The 24,643-nt window shown below is 43.1% G+C and overlaps 1 protein-coding gene across 2 annotated transcripts in view; it reads right to left on the bottom strand.

Annotated features, from left to right (window-relative positions):
• The window catches only part of LOC141111649 (uncharacterized), a 674,371-nt gene that overhangs the window by 397,870 nt on the left and 251,858 nt on the right, over positions 1-24,643 (bottom strand). For both annotated transcript variants that reach the window (XR_012236466.1, XM_073603803.1), the window contains exons 3-4: positions 18,626-18,761; positions 14,534-14,690 (exon numbers count right to left, since the gene is read on the bottom strand). Coding sequence is in view for 1 of the 2 variants with exons in the window: in XM_073603803.1 (XP_073459904.1) it covers positions 14,534-14,690; positions 18,626-18,761 (293 nt within the window). In the remaining variant the exon portion in view is untranslated. The remainder of the gene's footprint in view (positions 1-14,533; positions 14,691-18,625; positions 18,762-24,643) is intronic.

Here is a 24,643-nt window from a genome sequence, read left to right on the forward strand (position 1 = left end):
GGTTAATTAATGGCATGCAGGCAGTTTAGTGCATGTATATATACAGTCAGGTCCATAAATATTGGGACATCAACACAATTCTAATCTTTTTGGCTCTATACACCACCACAATGGATTTGAAATGAAACGAAGAAGATGTGCTTTAACTGCAGACTTTCAGCTTTAATTTGAGCCAAAAGTAATGGGACAATTGGCTGCTCAGCTGTTCCATGGCCAGGTGTGTGTTATTTCCTCATTATCCCATTTACAAGGAGCAGATAAAAGGTCCAGAGTTCATTTCAAGTGTGCTATTTGCATTTGGAATCTGTTGCTGTCAACTCTCAATATGAGATCCAAATAGCTGTCACTATCAGTGAAGCAAGCCATCATTAGGCTGGAAAATCAAAACAAACCCATCAGAGAGATAGCAAAAACATTAGGTGTGGCCAAATCAACTGTTTGGAAGATCCTTAAAAAGAAAGAATGCACTGGTGAGCTCAGCAACACCAAAAGACCCGGAAGACCACGGAAAACAAGTGTGGTAGATAACTGAAGAATTCTTTCCCTGGTGAAGAAAACACCCTTTACGACAGTTGGCCAGATCAAGAACACTCTCCATGAGGTAGGTGTATATGTGTCAAAGTCAACAATCAAGAGAAGAGTGAATACAGAGGGTTCATCACAAGATGTAAACCATTTGGGGAGCCTCAAAAACAGGAAGGCCAGATTAGAGTTTGCCAAACAACATCTAAAAAAGCCTTCACAGTTCTGGAACAACATCCTATGGACAGATGAGACCAAGATCAACTTGTACCAGAGTGATGGGAAGAGAAGAGTATGGAGAAGATAAGGAACTGCTCATGAGCATACCAAGCAAAGCATACCACCTCATCAGTGAAGCATGATGGTGGTAGTGTCATGGCCTGGGCGTTTCTTTTTTTTTTTCAAATTATAAGTTTATTCAAGAACAAGAGAGGATGTAGCTCCATCGTACTAACAGAAGGCATACATATATTTTACTTTGAGGACGCAGCCTCCAATGGTTCAATACCGTAATGTTCAGGCACAACAAAATCTACATATTTATTGTTAAACCGCTATATAATACTAATAAGCCTTAAAAAATATGAAGAGTATGTGAGTGGGGCCAACCCTCCCCGTTTTCCATTTTCATTTAAACAATAATATAAGAGATATAGAGAGAAAGGAGAGAGTATGTAAGATAAACGAATAAGAGGTAGGAAAGTAAGGGGTATAGAAGAGTAATGGTAAGGGAATGGGGAGGAGGGAAGGAGGCAATAGGGAAGAGGAGGGGGAGGGGGGCAGCTATTGCACGTGTCTCCTGCCAGGCACATGGTGAAAGTGTTATATACCGTTCCCAGACAGATACATATCGTAGGTGGTCCATACTAGACAGGTAAGCTCCCTCCCAGGAGCGTCTGACCCTCATCAGAGAATATAAACATGTTCCACCTGGACCAAGTCATGGTGAACAATTCATTTTGGTGTCTAGCTGTCAAAATCAGATCCTCCATTCTCTTGACGTCCTCCACCTTTCTAATCCACGCACCAACGGAAGGGGGCTGTGTAGACTTCCACAACAAGGAAATACATGCCTTGGCTGCATCCAGCAAGTGACGCACCAGTGATTTTTTATACACTTTACTGGCTGAATTGGTAGCGTGAAGCAGAAAGAAGGCTGGATCGTTCGATAAGGGATGCTCAGTGAACTTCTGTATAGTATTTTGGATGGTCTTCCAGAACCGTTCCAACAAGGGGCATGTCCAAAAAATGTGAAGGATGGTGCCGAGATCGCCGTGGCATCTCCAGCACCTGTCTGAGGTAGCCGGGAATATCTTATGTAGTTTTGCAGGGGTATTGTACCACCTAGTACCCGGTTTATAATTAGTCTCCTGCATTTTCGTGCAAATCGAGGATCTGTATGTGAAATGAATGATATTCTGCTTTTGACGTGGCGTGAATTTACATTGCAAATCCCTTTCCCAGGTCTCTAAACACTGTAAGCTGAAGTCGTCTGGTGGCGTAATTAACAATTGGTATGTGGCTGATAAGACATGAGGCATGGTATCCTCCTCAGTACAATATATTTCGTATGACGTCAGAGGCTGGACAAAGCCATCGGGTGAGGGCAATGTTTTGAGAAAATGATTAAGTTGGATAGCTCTGCAAAAATCTAAATTAAACGGGCCGGCTGGGTTCCTAAGTTCGGCTATAGTAGGCCATTTTCCGCTAAGGAGAAAATGAGAAGCCTGAAAGTAATTCGAGCCCTTCAGGGATAGAAACATGGGATCTGTGTACCCTGGGGTGAACTCTGGTGTTCCTAAAATCGGGCGGAGTGGGGATGCTGATGATGTAAGATGGAATCGTGTGAACAGAGTCGAACATATGCGCGTGGTCACACCTATGAGGGGGCGATTTTTCATGGACCTTGGGAGTAAGTCATAACACCATGGTGCTCTGTTCAGGGGTATGTCACATTGAGTTTGTTCCAGTCGAGTCCAAAGTTTAGTGGATTGATGTCGATTCCAATCTATAAGTCTGGTCAGATGGGTTGCGTAGTAATATTTGCGGAGATCTGGTACTGCCAGACCCTCATAGAGTTTAGGTAGGGTAAGTAGGCGTCTAGACAGTCTGGGTCTCTTATGTGCCCAAATGAAATCAAAGAACAAAGCATTAGTCTGGTCAAAATATGAGGAGGGGATTTGGATCGGTAGGGCTTGTAGTAAATATAAAAATTTGGGAAGGATACACATCTTGAGGATATTGCATCTACCGAACCATGGGTGTAGACCTGTATGCCAGTTGGTTAATAAGGTCCGGACTGCAGTCAATAACGTGGGGAAGTTTAACGCAAATATCTGAGAAATTGAATTTAAAGCTTTCTCTAAGGGACGTAAGTAGACGGGAATGTAAACCTATGCCCATTGCTTCAGACTTGGTAAGATTAATTTTCAGCTTAGAGATACTACTATATTTCCTAAATTTTTGCAAGAGGTTTGGGAGGGAGACCACCGGGTTAGTAAGTGAGAACAGCATGTTGTCCGCATAAGCGGCTACCTTCTGCTGGGAATCCCCCATCCCAACCCCAGATATGTCTGGATTAGACCGTATGGTACACAGGAAGGGTTCCAATGACAGGGCGAAAAGGAGTGGGGACAACGGGCATCCCTGGCGAGTTCCGTTTTTGATAGCAAAAGAGTCGGACAGGACCCCATTAGCTTGGACCCGGGCTGTGGGGTCAGAGTAGAGTGAATTTATCCAATTGAGCATCGTGTTGCCCAAGCCTATATGACCCTAAATGTCTTATTCTGATTGACTACATGGATAAGGTTCAACACCTTAATCATGTTGTCCCTTGATTTCCCTGGATGGGACAAACCCGACTTGATCCAGGTGGATCAAGGACGGAAGGTGTTTTTGGATCCTGGTGGCCAGTATTTTAGTGAAAATTTTTAAATCTACGTTGAGGAGTGAGATTGGCCTATAGCTTCCACACGCCGTAGGATCCTTCCCATCTTTAAGGATCACTGCAATATGTGCAGATAGGGTGTCCCTCGGGATAGTCGTGCCAGAGCCCAACGAGTTGAAAAATTTAAGCATGGGTTCCCCCAGGGATTGGAACAGGGTTTTGTAATATTGTGCCATTAGCCCATCCGGTCCCGGGGCTTTCCCTAATTTACTAGCACCCACCGCTGCCTGTATCTCTTCCGTGGTTATCGGCTCATCTAGGGACTCACTAGCTTCAATGGGAAGTGTGGACAAGCCTGAGCCCTGTAGGTATGCTTCAATTTGGTCTTGTGGAGAAGGTGATTGTTGTAAATTATACAGTGATTCATAAAAATCTCTAAATTCCCTTACAATGTTTTGAGGTAATGTAATCTTCTGGCCTGAGGATGTCATAACGTGGGGAATATAATTCGCTAGAACCTGTTCTTTTAGGGAGTTAGCAAGGAGCCTACCGCACATGTTCCCTGATTCATAGTTGACGCGTCGGCAGATCTGGATCGCCGCTTTGGCCCGAAATTGCATGAGATCTGTAATTTTATTGCGCAAGAGCAGGATTTCCGCCTCATCAGATGGTGTTTGGGCGTGTTTGTGTCTAGCTTCAACTTTATGTAAGTCATCTAGAAGGGATTTCATCTGTGCCGTGCGCTGTCTCTTAATCCGTGCCCCGTGTTTGATTAGGACTCCGCGGAATACCGCCTTATGTGCCTCCCATACTATTCCAGGGTCACTGTTTGTGGTGGCGTTGGTCCTAAAATAGAAATCTAGTTCCCTAATCACGTCCTTACAGATTTCTTCATCCTGTAATAGACTTTCATTAAGTCTCCATGTCCGATTTTTAGAGGTAAGATTGTCAGTCAAGGCATATAACAGTATTACCGGAGCATGGTCAGACCACGTAATTGACTCAATCGAGGCATTACGGACAGCATGCAATTGGGCGTGAGAGATTAGGAAGTAGTCTATTCGGGAGTACAGTTTATGTGGAGTGGAGTAGAAAGTGTAATCCCTCTCAGTTGGGTGAAGGAGCCTCCAGACATCAATCAATTGTGCTTTGTGTAGGGAACGTGCAATGCGTTTCCGAACTGTCGGTGTAATTGAAGAGTGACCTGAGGAGGTATCCTCTGCGGGGATCAACGGGACATTGGTGTTGTTACCTCAACACCAGCAATATCTCCTCTGAGGAACAAATAACGTCCCTCCGGGTCAGTTTTCGCCTCCGCACATGTCCACGGGACGGAGCGGGAAATGAGTATGGAGACTCCCCGCGATTTAGTGGTCGCAAAGGTGGAGTGATAGGCTCTCGGATAGAATTTGTTTTTCAAGATCGGGAGGTTGTCACTCTTAAAGTGGGTCTCTTGTAGAAACGCCACACTAACTTTATGGTGACGGAGATCATTGATCAGTATCCGTCTTTTCTCAGGCACATTTAGGCCTTTCACATTTAACGAAAACACGCTCACCGTCTCCATGTCCCCCAGCTGTAGGTTGTGAGTCGGGTGTAAAGGTATATATGGGGATGGTTTTAGGGGTGGAGGGGGAGGGGGGGAAGAAGAGAAGGGGGGAGAGGCAGTAGAAAAGAGTAGAATAAGCGAAAGGAAGATAAGAGAAATGTCAAGTTCGCACTCTTTGGGTGCAATAATATCAATCTAAAGAGGTAGCACAATAGTGCTAAGACGCTCACCAGTTAACCGCTGGTAGACGGGCGCAAACCTAATTGGAAGCGTAGGAAGCGATAGCCAGTAGTGAACCCACTGACCCCCCCTCCCAGCCCAGGTGATGTATATATGTCAATATTGGTATGATAACGGCTATAAAATTTGTATGATAAGATTAGAAAACAGGATAGAACAATTAAGCAACCTGCAACGAACAGAATGCAAAACAGTATATTATACTCATATCAGGCAGTCACTTGCCAGGCCCGAACATAACCCTAACTAACCTCAGCTGAGCCCTAGTAGGTAACAGACCTATTTCCCCCACGTAGGAACACACATTAACTTCTTGTGTAGAAACCATTGTTATCCCCATTAAGAAATAACGGGGATTACTAAACTCCGGAGACTATAACCCACCTTCTAGCAGATCCCTTATGTCATAACTAGAATACATCTCCCCTAACTATTTACACAGAGGATATTAAGCTTCCGTCAGCACAGTCCCCACCTTTCTACATTCTGTAGCAAAAGCATGCACATATCAAGTGTTGTTACACACTAGGGATACCAAGACTATCTTCTAACTCCGGTCATGCAGTGCAGTCTCTTATAATGACATTAGTTCCTTGCATGCTGTGATCGGGACCGTGCGCCACTAACAGAAACACAGGGGGAGTACAGTGGACATTGTCTCCTTCTACCATCAGTGGTAAATCCTGAAGGCTGCTGGTATAAGCCGGTCCATGTCCCATATTGGAGTTACATGGTTATGTCTCTGAATATGGTCCCAGCCAATTACTCCAGAGACCAGGGATCTAAGCATTACCAGATCAGACCCACTCTGTCAAGTTCCTGGATCCATTTGCTCATAACAAGTGAGGCGTTGAGTTTTAAGTTTGTGGGGTTATCAAGTCTGCTGGTATTCGGGTGGAGGTGCATTGGGCATGCCGAGGTTAGGGGATCAAACAACTCAAGAATGGTGGGCAAAACTGGGGATCGGGTCAAGGTAAGACTGATACCAAAGTGTAAAGTTACAACTCACGTATACCCTCAGCGGAGGTCGCCCGGGTCCTCCTTCTAGAACGCTGTTGGCGTGGATGTTGAGAGTTCCGTTGGGAGGAAGAGCTCGGACGGCCCGTCTGTCGAGGGCTCAAAGCCAGCCACTTGGGCACCGGGATCGGTTCCACTCCAAGAACGGCAAAAAAGTCCGGCAGGTCTAGCGGAGTGCGCAGGCTGAAGGCAACAGATCCCTTACGAAAGTTCACCGCCAAGGGGTATCCCCAGCGGTATGTGCAGCCATGACGACGGGCCATGTCTAGGATTGGTCTCAGCTGTGTCCTTCTCTGCAAAGTTGCCCGGGATAAATCCGGCAGGATCTTCACCGCCGTACCATCAAACTCCACCACTCCTTGGTCCCAAACCTTGCGCAGAAAGAGTTATTTTTATGTGTAGCGGTGGACCCTGCAGATCACATCCCGAGGTCTGTCCGGATCTGCCGATCTAGGCCCCAAAGATCTGTGGACGCGGTCCAACTCTAGTGAGGGTGGAGGGGCTCCCAAAACTTGCTGGAAAATGGCCACTACTGTCGCCTCCAGGTCCTCTGCACCTGTAGCCTCAGGAAGACCCCGCAGCCGCAGGTTGTTGCGGTGGCTGCGGTCCTCCAAATCCTCCAGACGTAGCTGTAACTCCACGGCTGTGGTCGCCTTTGACTCTTGGGAGTGCTCCAGGGCAGCTACCCGTTGTGCAAGCGCCGATATCGAGGTTTCCCCCGTGTCTACCATTTCTGTGATCGTCTGCAGCTCCGCTCTTATTTCTTGAATGTCACGGGCGTGCGCCTCCTCCACCCGGGATATGAGGGCCTCGATGTCAATGTCCGCCTTGGTAGGTAGAGCTCGCAGCATGGCATGGAGTTCCTCCGGCAATCCAGTTTGCCGCTGTGATGTGCCTGCCATATCTGAGCCGAAGATCGCTGGGGTTTCTGATAGGCAGTCTGAGGACGTAGAAGAAGTCGGGGACAAAGGTGAGGCTAACGCGTCCGAGTCTGCCATAAAATGTCCATGTGGCGCTGTAACTATGGCGCCTGGCGATCTCCTCTGCGAGTCTCGAAAGTATCTTCGAATACTGCTCCGTGGGGTTGCTATCTGGCTTCCGTTTTTCGCAGATCTGGTCCTGTGTCTCTTGGGGGTTAGCATACCTCCTTTATGGATTGTAAAAGCCGTCAGGGTCGTGAGTGGGAGAGCGGACAGTCAGGAGCTCTTTGAAAACATGTCCTCACTCAGCCATTGCTAGGCCACTATATATATATATATATATATATATATATATATATATATATATATATATATATATCTCTATGCACACACACAGTATATACAGTGTAGTGTAGACTATATATACAGTGCAGGCAATATATTAATATATATACAGTATATATATATATATATATATATATACACACAGTATCTCACAAAAGTGAGTACACCCCTCACATTTTTTGTAAATATTTTATTATATCTTTTCTTGTGACAACACTAAAGAAATTACACTTTGCTACAATGTAAAGTAGTGAGTGTACAGCTTGTACAACAGTGTACATTTGCTGCCACCTCAAAATAACTCAACACACAGCCATTAATGTCTAAACCGCTGGCAACAAGATTACTCCCCTAAGTGACAATGTCCAAATTGGGCCCAATTTGACATTTTCCCTCCCCCGTGTCATGTGACTCTTTAGTGTTACAAGGTCTTGGGTGTGAATAGGGAGTAGGTGTGTTAAATTTCGTGTTATCGCTCTCACTCTCTCATACTTGTCACTGGAAGTTCAACATGGCACCTCATGGCAAAGAACTCTCTGAGAATCCGAAAAAAAAGAATTGTTGCTCTACATAAAGATGGCCTAGCCTATAAGAAGATTGCCAAGGCCCTAAAACTGAGCTGCAGCACGGTGGCCAAGACCATACAGTGGTTTAACAGGACAGGTTTCATTCAGAACAGGCCTCACCATGGTCGACCAAAAAAGTTGAGTGCACGTGCTCAGCGTCATATTCAGAGGTTGTCTTTGGGAAATAAACATATGAGTGCTGCCAGTATTGCTGTAGAGGTTGAAGGGGTGGCTGGTCAGCCTGTCAGTGCTCAGACCATATGCTGCACACTGCATCAAATTTGTCTGCATGGCTGTTGTCCCAGAAGGAAGCCTCTTCTAAAGAGGGATGCACAAGAAAGCCTGCAAACAGTTTGATGAAGACAGGCAGACTAAGGATATGGATTACTGGAACCATGTCTTGTGGTCTGATGAGACCAAGATAAATTTATTTGGTTTAGATGGTGTCGAGGGTGTGTGGCGGCAACCAGGGGAGGAGTACAAATACAAGTGTGTCTTGCCTACAGTCAAGCATGGTGGTGGGAGTGTTATGGTCTGGGGCTGCATGAGTACTGCCGGCACTGGGGTGCTACAGTTCATTCAGGGAACCATGAATGCCAACATGTACTGTGACATACTGAAGCAGAGCATGATCCCCTTCCTTCGGAGACTGGGCCAGATGGCAGTATTCCAACATGATAAGGACCCCAAACACACCTCCAAGACGACCACTGCCTTGCTAAAGAAGCTGAGGGTAAAGATGATGGATTGGCCAAGCATGTCTCCAGACATAAACCCTATTGAGCATCTGTGGGGCATCCTCAAATGTAAGGTGGAGGAGCCCCAGGTCTCTAACATCCACCAGCTCCGTGATTTCATCATGGAGGAGTATGAGGACTCCAGTGGCAACCTGTGAAGCTCTGGTGAACTCCATGCCCAAGAGGGTTAAGGCAGTGCTGGAAAATAGTGGTGGCCACACAAAATATTGACACTTTGGGCCCAATTTGGACATTTTCACTTAGGGGTGTACTCACTTTTGTTGCCAGAGGTTTAGATATTATTGGCTGTGTGTTGAGTTATTTTGAGGGGACAGCAAATTTACACTGTTATACAAGCTGTACACTCACTACTTTACATTGTAGCAAAGTGTCATTTCTTCAGTGTTGTCACGTGAAAATATATAATAAAATATTTACAAAAATGTGAGGGCTGTACTTACTTTTATTGTGAGATACTGTATATATATATATATATATATATATATATATATATATATATATATATATATATATATATACAGTGCAGGCCGTCTAGTGTGTGTGTATATATATATATATATATATATATATATATATATATATATATATATATATATATATATATATATATATATATATATATATATACACAAACAGTGCAGTCAGTGTACAGTATATAATACAGTGTATTGAAGTGGTTAAGGGGAACCCTATGACAGAATTAAGGAAAAAAAACGGTATGGGTAGATTTTAAGGGGAACTACACGCCAAAATGTAAAAAGAATTTTTGCATGGGGTCCTCCACAAATCCATACCATACCCTTATCCGAGCAAGCAGCCTGGCAGGCCAGAAAAGGGTGGGTCAAGCAAGCGCCTCCCCCCCCCCCGAACCATACCAGGCCGCTTGCCTTCAACATGGGGAGGGTGCTTTGGGGTCCCTATCAAAGCACTTTGTCCCCATGTTGATGAGGACAAGGACCTCATCCCCACAACCCTTGCCTGGTGGTTGTGGGGGTCTGCGGGCTAATCAGAATCTGGAAGCCCCCTTTAACAAGGGGCCCCCCCCATGTGAATTTTTTGGTGAATACCCATTCACCAAAAAAAGTTTCAAAAAGTAAAAAACCACAATACCGTTTTTGACAATTCCTTTATTAAAAAAGAAAAAAAAAGAAAAAGTGTCCTGTGATGTCCATCCATCTTCAATCACACCGCCCGACGGACCCAAAAAATAGGGGAAAAAAAAGCTCTGCCTCGATGGGAAGCGTCCTGCCGACTGTTGTCTTTTGGCTGTGACAGCTGTTATATAGGCAAGGGCGGGGCCACCCAGTGACGTAACCAAGTGACCCTGCCCCTTTAACGTCATGTGCCATCAGAGGGGGGCGGGGGGTCATCTGTTTATGTCAGCGGGTGGCCCGCCCTTGCCTATATAACAGCTGTCACAGCCAAAAGGCAGCAGTCGCCGGGAGGCCTCCCACGGAGGCGGAGTATTTTTGTTTGTTTTTTCTATTTTTCAGGTCCATCGGGCGGTATGATTGACGATGGATGTACATCGCGGGACACTTTTGTTTTTCTTTTTTAATAAAGGAATTGTCAAAAACTGTCTTTCGTCATTTTTACTTTCTGACACTTTTCTTGGTGAATGGGTACCCCATACCCATTCACATAGGGTGGGGGCAGGATCTGGGGGCCCCCTTGTTAAAGGGGGCTTTGAGATTCTGATAAGCCCCCCACCCGCAGACCCCCACAGCCATAGGCCAGGGTTGTGGGGATGAGGACGTTGTCTCCATCAACATGTTGAGGGCAAGCGGCCTGGTATGGTTCAGGAGGAGGGAGTGCTGCTCGCCCCCCCTTTTCCTGGCCTGCCAAACTGCTTGCTCGGATAAGGGTCTGGTATGGATTTTGAAGGGGGAACCCACGCCATTTAAAAAAAAAAAATTTGGAGTAGAGTTCCCCTCAAAATCCATACCAGACCTGAAGGGCCTGGTATGGATTTTGGGGGGGACCCCATGCTTTTATTTTAATTTTGGCGTTGAGTTCCCCTTAATATCCATACTGGTATGAACTGGGGAGGGGAACCCACACCGATTTATCTATATTGCCGGGAGCCGGCAATACATTACAGCCGCGAGCAATTTTTGATTACATTTTTTCCTTTAGAAATGTAATTTTGCTGCGGCACAGTAAAACACGAGACAGATGCGCCACTTTACAGGCAGGCTAAGGGGACCCCCCCCCTCCTAGGCACGATATTTAAAGGAATATTTTGTTTTTATTGTTTCACTTTAAGCATTATTAAAATCACTGCTCCTGAAAAAACGCCCATTTTAAAAACTTTTTTTTGCATTGATACATGTGCCCTGGGGCAGTACCCGGGTCCCCATACACTTTTTATGGCAATAACTTGCATATAATCCTTTAAAATGAACCCTTTTGATTTTTCACATTCATGTTCCATAGACTTTAACGGTGTTCGCACGTTCACGGTGTTCTGGTGCGAACCGAACTGGGGGGTATTCGGCTTATCCCTAATACACAGTGACAACACATAACATGAAAACACCAGGGGTTCCACGCTGGCCCACCATTTTCATACTTTTTCACAAGAGCACGTGGGATACAATGAACACTCAGGGCTCTTTCACACTGGTGCGCTTAAAAAGGTGGTATGCATTTTGTAAAAACACATATCGCTTTTTTTTTATCACATTTTCAATGCGTTATTGCTATGCTTTCTGGATTTCTGACTCCCAGCATGCACTTTTTAAACTTAGACCCATGACTCAAAAAAACGCACACAGAACAGCATTTTTGGTGCATTCCCATTAATATACAATGGAGGGAGCATGCAGAACTTTTCAAAATTCAGTGCATATGCAGCACAGTCATATAAAGAGTTACATAGGATTTAATGTGGAGTGATTTTCATGTGCTTTTGTTGCTCTGGAAAGGTGCGTTTTAGCATGGCAAAAGTGCACCAGTGTAAAAGTGTCTAAGAAGTTCATAGTACAGTCTACAACAAGTTGTCAGAGAAGGCTGTGCCATGCATCGTGCTATCCACCTGGTCATTGACTACTATGCATAGTAGAACAAAACAGCTGTGCTGTGGCCTTGAAGGCAAAAGGCAAGTTACTCATTTCATAATCTTAAATTATATCTTTATTTTTTTTGGGTGCAGTTTTTTCTCTGTCCATTGGGGAGATTTCTCTTCACTTTCTTCTGGGAAAACACAACAGGAAGTGGGAAAAAAAATCTCTTGAAAGTGAGGAAAATCTCCTCTTTGGCCCCATTCCAAAAATTCCTCCTGTCATATTTTCAGGAGGACATGATCAGAAGCTCCATGTCTACAGGCGGGTGGATGTAAATAGACCTGCATCAATTTACATCTGCTTACTTCTGAGTCTGTCCAGGTCTGAAAAAAAAAATGAAAAAATCTGTGCCCTTTTTTATTTTTCCATTCCTAAAGGTGATGAATCGGAAGTAACTGTCAGCATAACAAGTATCCCCACTAGATTACCCCTCTATTCCTGTTCTGGTGACAACTAAAAATTTGTGATTTTCCAACATTTTCACCCCCTTTTTACACAGGTGATCATCAGGACAAAAAAAGATTTCTCCCGCGGGAACATAGACAGCAATAGAAACCTAATGAAATAAATATGTGCCACTAGACCACTATTACCTCTTTTTCAATGTGCAGCTGCTATCATTAAAGTGTAATGAGTACACTTAATATATGAAAAATATAAAACTGTGACAGTGCTACTATATATGTTCTAACCTGCAAAATTAAATAAACTAGAAAAGACTCTGTATTCAATAAATATGTGTAATAAAAAAAGTGTCAATTCATCTCTGTGTAAAGTACTTATCAAACATCATATCATTTCATAATTCATAAATCATCATGTAAATAATCATATATCGCAATGTGCAAAAAAATGAATTGTGCATCCGAGAGTCCAAAAATCAATGCAAAGTGCCCTGTGCTCCAACATTAAAGCGCATCAATTTAAATTGCATTCAAAAAGTGTTCCAGGTGCAAATAACATGTGTGTGTCTTCAATATATCCAATCTTTTATCTACAACTACAATGTGCACACCCTTGTGTGGCCACCTCCTTTTCACTCTAGCAACTCACCAGAAGGACTTTTATCCCTGGCCTTTTATTAACTTATCCCTTTATTCCCTCTCCTCCAGCCTCCAAACAATTTCTTCCTTTTTACCACAGATATATCCTTAGCTATCATGCAGTATCCCAGAGAAGAACACTGACCAAAAAGCAAAGAGAGCACCCCTATTTTATTCAAAACTGTATAAAATATTGCACTTACATGGAATGTATGTCAATACCGACACTTAGGGACACAGACACTTACTGAAACTATGCTGGTTCCAGCTGCAATACACAAGCTGTGAGCTCGGCCACAGGTGTGCAGGATGACATTACGTCCAATAAGCCCCGCCCTATGGGTTTTGTCTGATTGACATCCTCAGGAGCAGTTAGGAATCTGCTCCCTGTAGACGTCAATCAGACAAAATGAATAGCGCAGCGCTGGAGCCAGAATGTCTAGTGGGGAGTGTATCAAGGGATAACATAATAAAAGGCCGGTGATATTAGTCCTTCTGGTGAAAAGGTGGTGGCTACAGAAGGGTGTGCACACTGTGGTTGAAGATAGAAGATTGTATGTATTGAAGACACACACACATTGGGGAAGATTTACTAAAACTGGAGCACTCAGAATCTGGTGCAGCTGTGCATGGTAGCCAATCAGCTTCTAATTTCAGCTTGTTTGAAATTGAGATAATAAAACCTCAAAGCTCATTGGTTTATATGCAGAGCTGCACCAGATTATGCACTCTATAGGTTTAGTAAATAACCCCTACTGTTTTTATTTGGAACACTTTTTGGATGCACTTTAAATTGATGCACTTTAATTCTGGAGTACAGGACACTTTATATTGGTTTTTGGACTCTCGGATACACATTGAGTTAAATGTTTTTTTATTTACATGATTTATATAAATATATTTATTTATGAATTTTGAAATTATATGATTTTTATTAAAGCCGAAGTAAACCCATCCATTTAACCATTTCAAATAAGTTACATTTCCGGCACGTGCCGAGAATGTAACCCTCCCATTGGTTGTGCTCTCAGCCAGACTGTCAAACCATCCAATGGCTAGTGTCATAACTGGTCACATGTGCAGCATCACGGCAGTTGTAGATTAAACAGAGGCCAAGATGGCAGCTTCCTTGGCTGAAAACGATAGAAGGGTTTACTTCCACTTTAAGTACCTTACACAAAGATGAACTGATACTTTTTTGTTACACATATTTAGCTAGTACACTGTCTTTTCTAGTTACATTTTTTGTAGTTTAGGACATATATACAGTAGAAGACTACTATTAATTAATTACAAATAGAAACCTGACAGTGGTTCTAAGCCTCCTACGCTCAATCCAAAGCTAAGAAAAAAAAGTTAATTTTAGACATATTCTAATACATTTCACCCTATGGAGATATTTAAGCAAAGGTCATACTTTATTACAGTTATTTGTTTTACATGCAAATCTGCACAAAGCATTAGGTATCTGGCAACCATACACATCTGTTGTATGACCAGCATTGCAAACATGTCTTAGTGGAATGGACATTTGATGTCCAACCCGGAATCTTAAGTTAGAAACGTATTGTCATATTGGGCTAAAACATCTTCAAAACATATCTGGAAGTGATTATCTTACTGGTCTGAATCAGAATCATCCTCTTCCTCTGAGCTCTCAGGGTCACTGAACACAGCTGAGAATGTGCTCTCATACTCTTCCTCATTTTTAGATTCAGTGGGAGATGGTTTTGGTGGACCCTTGGGCCAGAAGTTGTCTTGATACTCCTTTAGCACCTCTACAAATAATAAAGATAATTGACTATTATTACAGATCAAGTAATACCTTGCATGCAACAGTTTTATCACAGGGCAGTTTATTTATTAACAAAGCGTGGAGAGTAGTTGTGCAGTAACCTGCTGCAACCAAACAATTATAACCTTTTACTAGTCTTATTTTAATAAATTGATAACAGTTAGTATGACTTACAAGACATCGATACTAGGTACTTATATGACAAGTTAAATTGTTGTTTGATTTTGACACAACAAAGCAATCATCTGTGTATGATCAAACATGATAATGTTCAACCTTCTCAATGTCTGCTAGACAAACAAGAAAATATTCAGCAACTCCTTTGATCTCTGTTGAATAGGCGATCTCTGCTGATTAAGGAGAGATAAGCATTGGTGACTCATGTACTGCTTTATTGCTAATTCACTATAAATCAGATGTGCATGCTGGACAAACAAACAATTGTTCAAGGGTCTGAATTGGGAGGTGTCATATATGTATATTTTTACATTATTAAAGCATAAATCATCAACAAAAATGTAAAAAAGCTCATTAAAAGATAAAATAAGAACAGCACTTCTTGCTGAAATAGTCACATTTAACCACTTGACCTTCGGAAGGTTTTACCCCCTTCATGACCAATTTTTTGCTATTCATCACTGTGCTACTTTAACTGGTAATTTGCTTGGTCATGCAACACTGTACATAAATGAAATTTTTATAATTTTTTTCACATAAATCAAGTTTTTTTTTTTATGGTATTGGAACACCACTGGGTTTTTTTTTATTTTTTATTATATAAACAAAAAAAGAAAGAACATTTTGAGCTTTCTGTTATAAAACATATCCAATAAAAACATTCAAAAGATCGAATTTCTTCATAAATTTAAGCCAAAATATATTCTGCTATATGTCTTTGGTGAAAATTCCAATAAGTATATATTGATTGGTTAGTCAGAAAATTATAGCATCTACAAACTATGTTATATATATACTAGAATTTATACAGCTATAGGTGCTATACTGTAATGGCGGTGATTAGCAACTTATAGTGGGACTGTGATAGGGTCACAAGCGATCTGGTGCTAACAGAAACTGGCTGGGAGGGTCACTAACTGATGCTGACATAGCTAGTTACGCTAATACAGTGATCAGTTATTATACTGTACACTGACACTGGCTGGGAAGGGGTTACCATCTAGGGACAATCAAGGGGTTAACTGTGTGCCTAAAAATGTGTAACATGTGCTGTTTTACTTTCTGATCTGGCTGTTTTTTCTCCCTGCTTTTCAGAGAGAAGGAACAGCCAGATCATTGCTCCTTGTTTTTTTTAACACTGAACTCTGTGTGTGATTGAAAATAGCTGATCAGCAGGATTCAGCTGAAATCATTGGCTGAAATCTGCTGCTAAATTCATGCAGTGCACAAATACAGCACAGGTTAACAAGGGGCGTGCGTATGCGCACCTCACACCCGGAAGAAGGCCGGTCACGTACAAATAGGTGGCCGCGCCTGTACCTGCCGCCAGCTAGCAGTATGTTAGGTGGTTAAATCCTGAGCTGTCGTCTGCAGTACTTCTTTTTTTTGCCACTAGATGTCCCCAGTCTTCCAGGCTAAATGAGCTCCAGCCTCATTCAACCCATTTGGATAGAACAAGAATGGTTAGAACCCCTGTCAGGTTTTAATACTACCTGTAGCTCATTTAAAGTCCATTTACACTTGTGTGACTTGTCATGCAACTTTGGACCCCAAAGTCGCATGACAAGTCGCACCCCATGTTTCCCAATGATAACCGTTCATATCTGTGCGACTTCAAGTCGCAGCGATTTTAAAGTAGTTCCTAGACTACTTTGGTCCAAATTTCATGTCACTTGAGGTCCATAGACATCAATGTAAACCCTCAAAAGTCGCATGAAAGTTGCACCTGCACGATTTAGATGCGACTTGTGTGCGACTTGTGAAAAGAATTCCGGCAATGAAAAAAAGCATGAAATAACTAAAAAAATGGCATGGGATCCCCCCAAAAATTATACCAGACCTTTTTCTGAGCATGTAGCCTGGCAGGTCAGGAAAGGGGGGGGGGAGTGGGACGAGAGAGCGGCCTTCCCCTCCTGAACCATACCAGGCCACATGCTCTCGACATGAGAGTGGTGCTTTGAGTCTCTCTCTGCCCCCCTCCCCCAAAGCACCTTGTCTCCATATTGATGGGGACAAGGGCCTCTTCTCCACAACCCTGGCCATGGTTGTTGGTGTCTACGGGCTGAGGTCTTATCACAATCTGAAAACCCCCTCTAACAAGGGGGCCCCCAAATCCCAGCCTCTGCCCCCATGTGAATGAGTATGGGGTACTTACCCCTACTTATTCACCAAAAAAAAGTGTAGTGTAAAAAATTACAGTAGGCAGTTTTTGACAATTCCTTTATTTAAAAAAAAAAAAAAATTGTCCCCATGTACACCCATCGTCAATCACGACGTCCGCCACCACCGCCCACTAGAAAAAAAGAAGAAAAATATCCAGTCCCTACGAAGGCTCCTGCCACCTGCTAGCAAAGCCCTCTGACAGCTCTTAAATAACTAAGAGACGAGGCCACCCGGTGATGTTGCTGGGTTGCACCGCCCCATTGTAATGTCACTGACCCAGAATGCCCTTGGTCGATGACATTACAAGGGACAGTGCCACTTGGCGACGTCACCGGGTCGTAACAAAGTTATCCAAGGTCGCATCAAAATAGAATCAAAGTTGCAGGGTAAAGTCGCAATAGAAATCGCACAAAGCTGCACAAGTGTGAATGGACTCTTGGGGAGATTTTTTCCCCTCACTTTCTGGTCTGGGGAAAGTGAGGGAAAATCTGCAAAGATAGAAATAGACAATAAAAAAAACCTGACGAGCTTCTAGCATTCCCTACTTAACTTAAAAAAGTCAGCCTTGCTACTACAGAGATTTTCCCTTGCGTTCTGTCAACCTTTTTACCTTTGATCCTGCCCCTGACAGCCCTCCATCCTCTGGCACCACCATATTTGTAAGTTTGGTGCCTGTGTAAAGGTGCTGAAGGGCTCTGCAAAAACAAGAAACAGAGGACACACAAGCCTAGCGCATTATCTTTGTGATAGCTTTATTGGTTTAAAAAATACAGATGTATACTCACAAATGGCAACATCAAATAGACACTTCAAAATTCACAATGTACTCCAAATGGCTCTGAGGAAGAGGGGATCCCCCCTGGAAACAGATCAGATGTTTGGAAATCTTCTGGCAATTGGGACTTGCCCAGGGGATGTGACTGTATGGACATTGGATATTGCATTGTGGACTTTGACGTGCCTATTGCCGTTTGTGAGTATACAAATGTATAGTATACAAATGTATTTTTTATACTAACCAAGCTATCACAAAGGTAATGCGCTAAGCTTGTGCGCCCTCTGTTTCTTGTTTTTGAAGTTTTCCTCCTGGGTTTCCCGTTTTTTGGGGGGCAGCAAAGCCGGGGCAAAGATTTGACTAGCCAAAGACTGCATATTGTATGCGTGCCAACGCACTCCTTTTGAGCGCAGGAGATTGGTCTATTATGTGTGCAGATGGGCTCTGCCTGATCTTTGGGTCCTGGTAGAAAGATGCATCCAGGTTCGGCATCCATCCCTAGCCACATGCAATTGCTGAGTGTGCCGCTACAAGCAAACAGCTATGGTTCTTCTCAGCCTGTCAAGAATCTGCTGTATGTAGGTAAATGTGAAAGAGGTCTTCTCTCTCCATACATGTCTATGGGTAATAAGCCTGAAGCTGGTCAAATGCAGGCCAGATGGTCAAGTGCAGATCAAAAGCAAGTAAAACAATTCTAAAGAATTTCAGAAACATCTCAAACTAGATCAATGTGATATAGACACAAGCCCTCAGTTTAAATCATTATAATAAGAGATACTTAATATTAATAGCAGCATGCATACCTTGATGGTCCCGTAGTAGAAGAATGGTTTTTGCTCCTTGGGCACACACAGTAGATCTTAAATTCTCCACTCCAATATCAGGCAAGCAAACGTCATATAGAGCAATAACAGTGTTAAGTAAGTCCCAGTTGGATACCTAGATGAAAAATAACAATTTTACAGGTCACTGACTCAATCTCTAGGTGTGTCTGCACTGCCTGGTGACCACGGAAGACTCTCCTTGGGGATCTTCAATCATTTATCACTGGCAGGACAGCTAAACATAACCAGTCAGGTAAATTAACTTCACAATGCAACATGGCAGCTGCATTTAGGATCCCTAAGAGAGGTAAAGACAGCATAATATTACTGTACAGGTGCCTTAAAGATCCTGTTATTTTTAAGAATAAACCCTCATTTGTGGCTAAAAGTCCATTTTTAATTCCTGTGAATATTTCATTCAGTTTTTATTTTATTAATATGAATACATAAATCAACATGCCTTTTTAAACATGAAAAATATAAACCTTAGCCCCTTTGGATAAAAGAACTGCTCATCAAACTCCAGCTGCAGTAAAAAAACTTGCTGATAAGCAAATGGCAAAGAAGCAAAGTGAGAATATAAAAAAGTTTGCTGCGTTAGGGTTGATAACATTCATGTAAACATCCAGAACACACAAAAAATGCATAAAGTCCCATTAGGTGATGAAACAAAGGGGGTTATTTACGAAAGGCAAATCCACTTTGCACTACAAGTGCAAACTACAAATGCAAAGTGCACTTGAAATTGCATTGAAAGTGCACTTGGAAGTACAGTCGCCGTAGATCTGAGGGGGGCATGCAAGGAAAATAAAAAACAGCATTTTAGCTTGCACATGATTGGATGATAAAATCATCAGAGCTTCCCCTCATTTCAGATCTACCCCTCAGATTTACAGTGACTGCACTTCCAAGTGCACTTTCAGTGCAATTTCAAGTGCACTTTGCACTTGTAGTTTGCACTTGTAGTGCAAAGTGGATTTGCCTTTCGTAAATAACCCCCAAAGTGCCCGTGCTTGAATAGACATCTCCTGTGCAATGGTGTTCAGACTTGTGCGCCCTCCGTTTCTTGTTTTTGCAGAGCCCTTCAGCACATTTACGCAGGCACCAAACTTACAAACTTGGTGGTGCCAAAGGATGGAGGTTTGTCAGGGCAGGGTCAAAGGTGAAAAGGTTGACAGAAAGCAAGGGAAAATCTCTGTAGCAGCAAGGCTGACTTTTTAAGTTAAGTAGAGAATGCTAGAAGCTTGTCAGTTTTTTTGGTCTGGACCACTTCCTGATGATGGCTTTGTGACAGGTCGATACGTCAAAGGTTTCACCGCGTCATCGCGTTACTTCCACCCATAGGTAACTACCCGGGAATCGAGCTGAATGCCGCAAACCGCGGCTTTTCCTATCAGGGCCGATTACCCTTAAAGTGGGGTTCCACGCAAAAAAACAAAAATACCTGAAAAATTAAAAAAAACAAAAACAAAAAAAATTTGGATATTTTTTTTTTTTTACTTACCTCTAAATGCCTGTTGCTAGGTGGTCCCTCGTAATCTGCCTCTTTCTTTGCCTGGGCTGGTGACATCACTTCCCCCTCGGCACAGGAAGGGCTCCGCTCTGCTCCCTCCCTCCTGTCAATCATCTGGGACCCATTACAGGTCCCAGGTGATTGAGCGGCCAATCACGGCGCACGGCGCCGCTCGCGCATGCGCAGTCGGTGCCAGGCTGTGAAGCCACAGCCCGGAGCCCACAGTTGAAATGCCGGCGCTGACGAGCGGAGGGGGGGGGCGAGCGGGGCTTCGATCCCCCGCATCGCTGGACCCAGGGACAGGTAAGTGTCCAATTAAAAGTCAGCAGCTGCAGTATTTGTAGCTGCTGACTTTTAATTTATTTTTTTTTTCAATGGACCCCCTGGGTGGAACTCCTCTTTAATAATCACCTGCTACACACGCCTGGTGCCAGGACTATAAGGCACTTTTAAATGCTCCTTAGGGGTATCCCAACATGCCTAAGCGACCATACTAGCGATAGTTGGTCAACATCCAGGGTGAGTGTACATCTATGTGGGGCACCCAGTCCGAACACCATTGCACAGTTAATCACCTAATGGGACCTTATTCATTTTTTGTGTTTTCTGCATGGTTACATGGATGTGATCAACCCTAAGCGCAGCAAACTTTTTTATATTCTCACTTTTTGCACATGCAAATATTACATTCTCTGGAGGGAATTTTTTTTTTGTTAAAAAATGAAGGAGGATTTACTGGTTGGCATTGCACTGCCTGATACTGTATACTGCTGACCTCCACTGGCAACAAATATAAGATGTAAGTGTAAGATTACTATATAAAATATTAACCAACATGCATGCAAACTGAACAAGAATGACAGGCAGCTTTAACATGACAATTTTAATTCCAAGGTAACTTTCAATATACCTGTATTTAAGGTTGCATGCACACAGCATGTTCACGTAGGATCTCGCTGGCAGCATTTAAAAATCTTGTCTGTAAATCGTATGCATGTAAAGCTGTGCCAACGTTTACACGCGTAAAGCATATATGTACCCTCTTACCGCAGCCCAGTGCTGACTTTCAAATATTAACAATGTGTAGTCAGTGCCGCTATTGATAGGCCCCTGCTACCTAGTGTCCTTGGTAGCTAGGACGCAGGCAGCCATTCAGAGCAAACATATATTGTGTAATCAGCGGCGCATGCACCACTAATTATTTATTTTTTACATGTCAGCCCTAAGCAATGGCGGCACCCGAAAGAATGCACAAAGGTCCTTAAAGTGGTTGTAAATGTCAGACATGAAATATGAACAAAGCATATCCTTTTATAGTGTGTACTTGTCTCAATAAAGAGCACTAAGTGTCATTTCTGTCTGCTGCTTCCTTCTTCTTCTATCAGCATGAGTCACTTCTGACAAGTTTTCCTGACACCAAGAGAAAAAAGGTGATAGTGACAGCCTCATCTCTGTTACTGTGTGCTGTGTGAAGGGGCGTGTGTCCATTTCCTCCAATCAGCTCTCAGAGCTCTCAGTTCTCCGCTCCCTTTTTCTGACAGCTCAGACAAGTTTTATATATTTTGCACTTTAAATGGATGTAGAGAAGAGAGGGCTATAGATAAACAAGTATATAGGAGAATTTGTTTTATCTGTGTATCATCTGGGGATAGTCACTTCACTGGGTATATGGAAGGGTTTACAACCACTTTAAAAGCAGATGTTTGCATTTTTGGTTTATGCAAATTTATGGATCCCGTGCTGAGCAGTTGACCTGCTGCTTTCTAAACACAGGAAGTCAGCCACTCGACACAGGCACTATTCAGAGAATGATTTGCAAAGTGTTCTATGAATGGACGAAGTGGAGATTGGGCAGTACCATAGGGCAATAACATAGTGCTCAGAACCTAGTACCAATTGGAGTAGCAGTGTCTGCTTCAGTGATTTCCAGCTTCCAGGGGCATTGGCCAGATATGGCATACACATAATTACATTGGTCCAAACTGACCCAATGTAACTGTGTATAGAATATTCATGCCTGGAATTCCTGTTTAACCAGTCATTTCTGTAAATTATTGTCTGGGTTTAGTCTGCACATTTAGTTTAATACTTTAGAAAATCTGTAGGCATAAAAAGGGGTTTTTGGTGCACTGAGATCAATTTCTCCAAAATGCCAAATAGACACTATTCTGTGTTGCCTATTTTGAGGATATTAACAATTTAAAAGATTCATCCAATTACTTGTGACCAGAAGGGTCTGGTCTTCTTAGAGATTCTGAGATTAAAGATGCATGTGGAGGTAATTAGCTTTCAGGAATGACTGTTTATCACCTTAATGTATAGGCTTTATGCCATGGTATGGTATGATACCTTCCTTCTGCAATGATGGATGTTTGTAAAAGGCACTAAGCCCATATCTCTGTGCAGAAAACACTATCTAACCAAGCTACTCCAGATGACATTATTTATTTATTGTCTTGAAGTCATGACAGCTACACAGTCAATGCTGGCAACTCTCTGAGAACATATGCTAAATGCAGACATATAAATATAACATGTCATAAAAGGGGACATCCACCTACATAATAGTTCAGTTTTTGGTAGATTCCACTGCATTCAAAACTCAATAACATTTTTTATCTCTAAATGACTACAGTGATATTAACGACTTGATGTTGTTCATTGCTGTGATATCCTGCTGTAGCAGAAGTCACACTACTCCAGCTGCGCTTCTTGTAATTGCTAGTTTACACTAGCAGCAGTTCTTGCTGCCTCTCTGAAAAGTGATCTGTGGTGGATTGCTTTTCAGAAGGCTGTTAACAGGCAGCTGGGAGGCAGTAAGTCACCTCCTCACTGCCTGTTTTAACCCCCGAAAAGTCTGCACCACTGCACGGGCAACTATGTGCATTGCAGTTGTGGCATGGCCCCATTCACTTGAATGCATTATGTTCGGTGGCAGTACTGCCCCCTACACATGACGGGGGTTTAGTTCTTGCCACAGCCATAAAGAAAAGTGTTATAGCTGCAGCATGAGTACAACCCCCCCCTCCCCAGCTACTGTGTTGAGTTAAGGGGGTAGTAAAACTGCAGCTTATCTACCTATTTTTACCACCCCCTGCCACAAGTGTGCATGAGTCCTTTTACAAGTTAAACAAGGGATACAAAAAAGTGAGATCTCCTTGTAACAAGTAAGGCATGCTGATAGAGCTGCTAAATCAAGCACAGATCTCAACACCAGAGTTCCTGAGACTTAAAGTGGTTGTAAAGGCACAAGGTTTTTTTACCTTCATGTATTCAATGCATGAAGGTAAAAAACCTTCTGTGTGAAGCGGCCCCCCTAATACTTACCTGAGCCCCCTCTCGATCCAGCGATGTCCACAAGAGCCTTTACTCTCTGGGGACTCACACTCCAGATTGGATTTTAAGCCAATCAGGAAACAGAGGGGGCAGGGGGCGAGCCGCTGCTCCGTATGTGATTGGTCACACAGAGCTGCGGCTTCGAAAGCGCCTGCTTCGGTGCCCCAGAGCAAGCTGCTGGCAGTGCGAACACCCGGCAGGAGAAAGGGGCCAGGAGCACCTGCATGGGACCCAAGAAAAGGAGAATCCCGGCTGCTCTTTGCAAAACCATTGCACAAAGCAGGTAAGTATAACATGTTTGTTATTTTAGGGGGAAAAAAAACAAGGACTTTTACAACTTCAGCCCCGGAAGGTTTTACCCACTTCCTGAACAGGCCATTTTTTGGTGCGTCGCTTTCACTGACAATTGCGATGCTGTACCCAAATAAAACTGATGTCCTTTTTTTCATAAATAGAGCTTTCATTTGGTGGTATTTGATCACCTCTGCTTTTTTTTATTTTTTTGCGCTATAAACAAAAAAAAAGACCAACAATTTTGAAAAATAATATATATTTTTTACTTTCTGCTATAATACATATCCCCAAAAAAATGTAAAAAAACGAATTTCTTCATCAATTTAGGTCAATATGTATTTTACTACATATTTTTGGTAAAAAAAAATCCCAATAAGCATATATTGATTGGTTTTCACAAAAGTTATAGCGTATACAAAATATGGGACACTAAGTGACACTTTTTTGGGACCAGTGACACCTATACAGTGATCAGTGCTAAAAAAAATGCAGTGATCCCTGTATAAATGACACTGGCAGGGAAGGGGTTAACACTAGGGGGCGATCAAGGGGTTAATTGCGTTCCCTGGGAGATGCTTCTAACTGGGGGGGGGGGGGGGGTGGATTCACTGCAGGAAAAGAGATATTGTGATTCAGCTTAGCTGAAACACGATCTCTCACTTTTTCTCCCTGACAGATCAGCGGTGTGCTTTGTTTATATCGGCACACCGCTGATCTCTCCTGTGAAGGATCGGCAGGTCGCGGCGGCCTTCTCGGCCGCCGTAACCGCTGATTGTCTCCCGGTGTGTCTCATCGCAGCGTGAATGGCGTGCTCCCTAAGCCGCAAGCACAGTACAGGAACGTGATTTTGTGCA

Source organism: Aquarana catesbeiana, linkage group LG11, assembly GCF_042186555.1.
Source record: "Aquarana catesbeiana isolate 2022-GZ linkage group LG11, ASM4218655v1, whole genome shotgun sequence".
Taxonomy (NCBI): domain Eukaryota; kingdom Metazoa; phylum Chordata; class Amphibia; order Anura; family Ranidae; genus Aquarana; species Aquarana catesbeiana.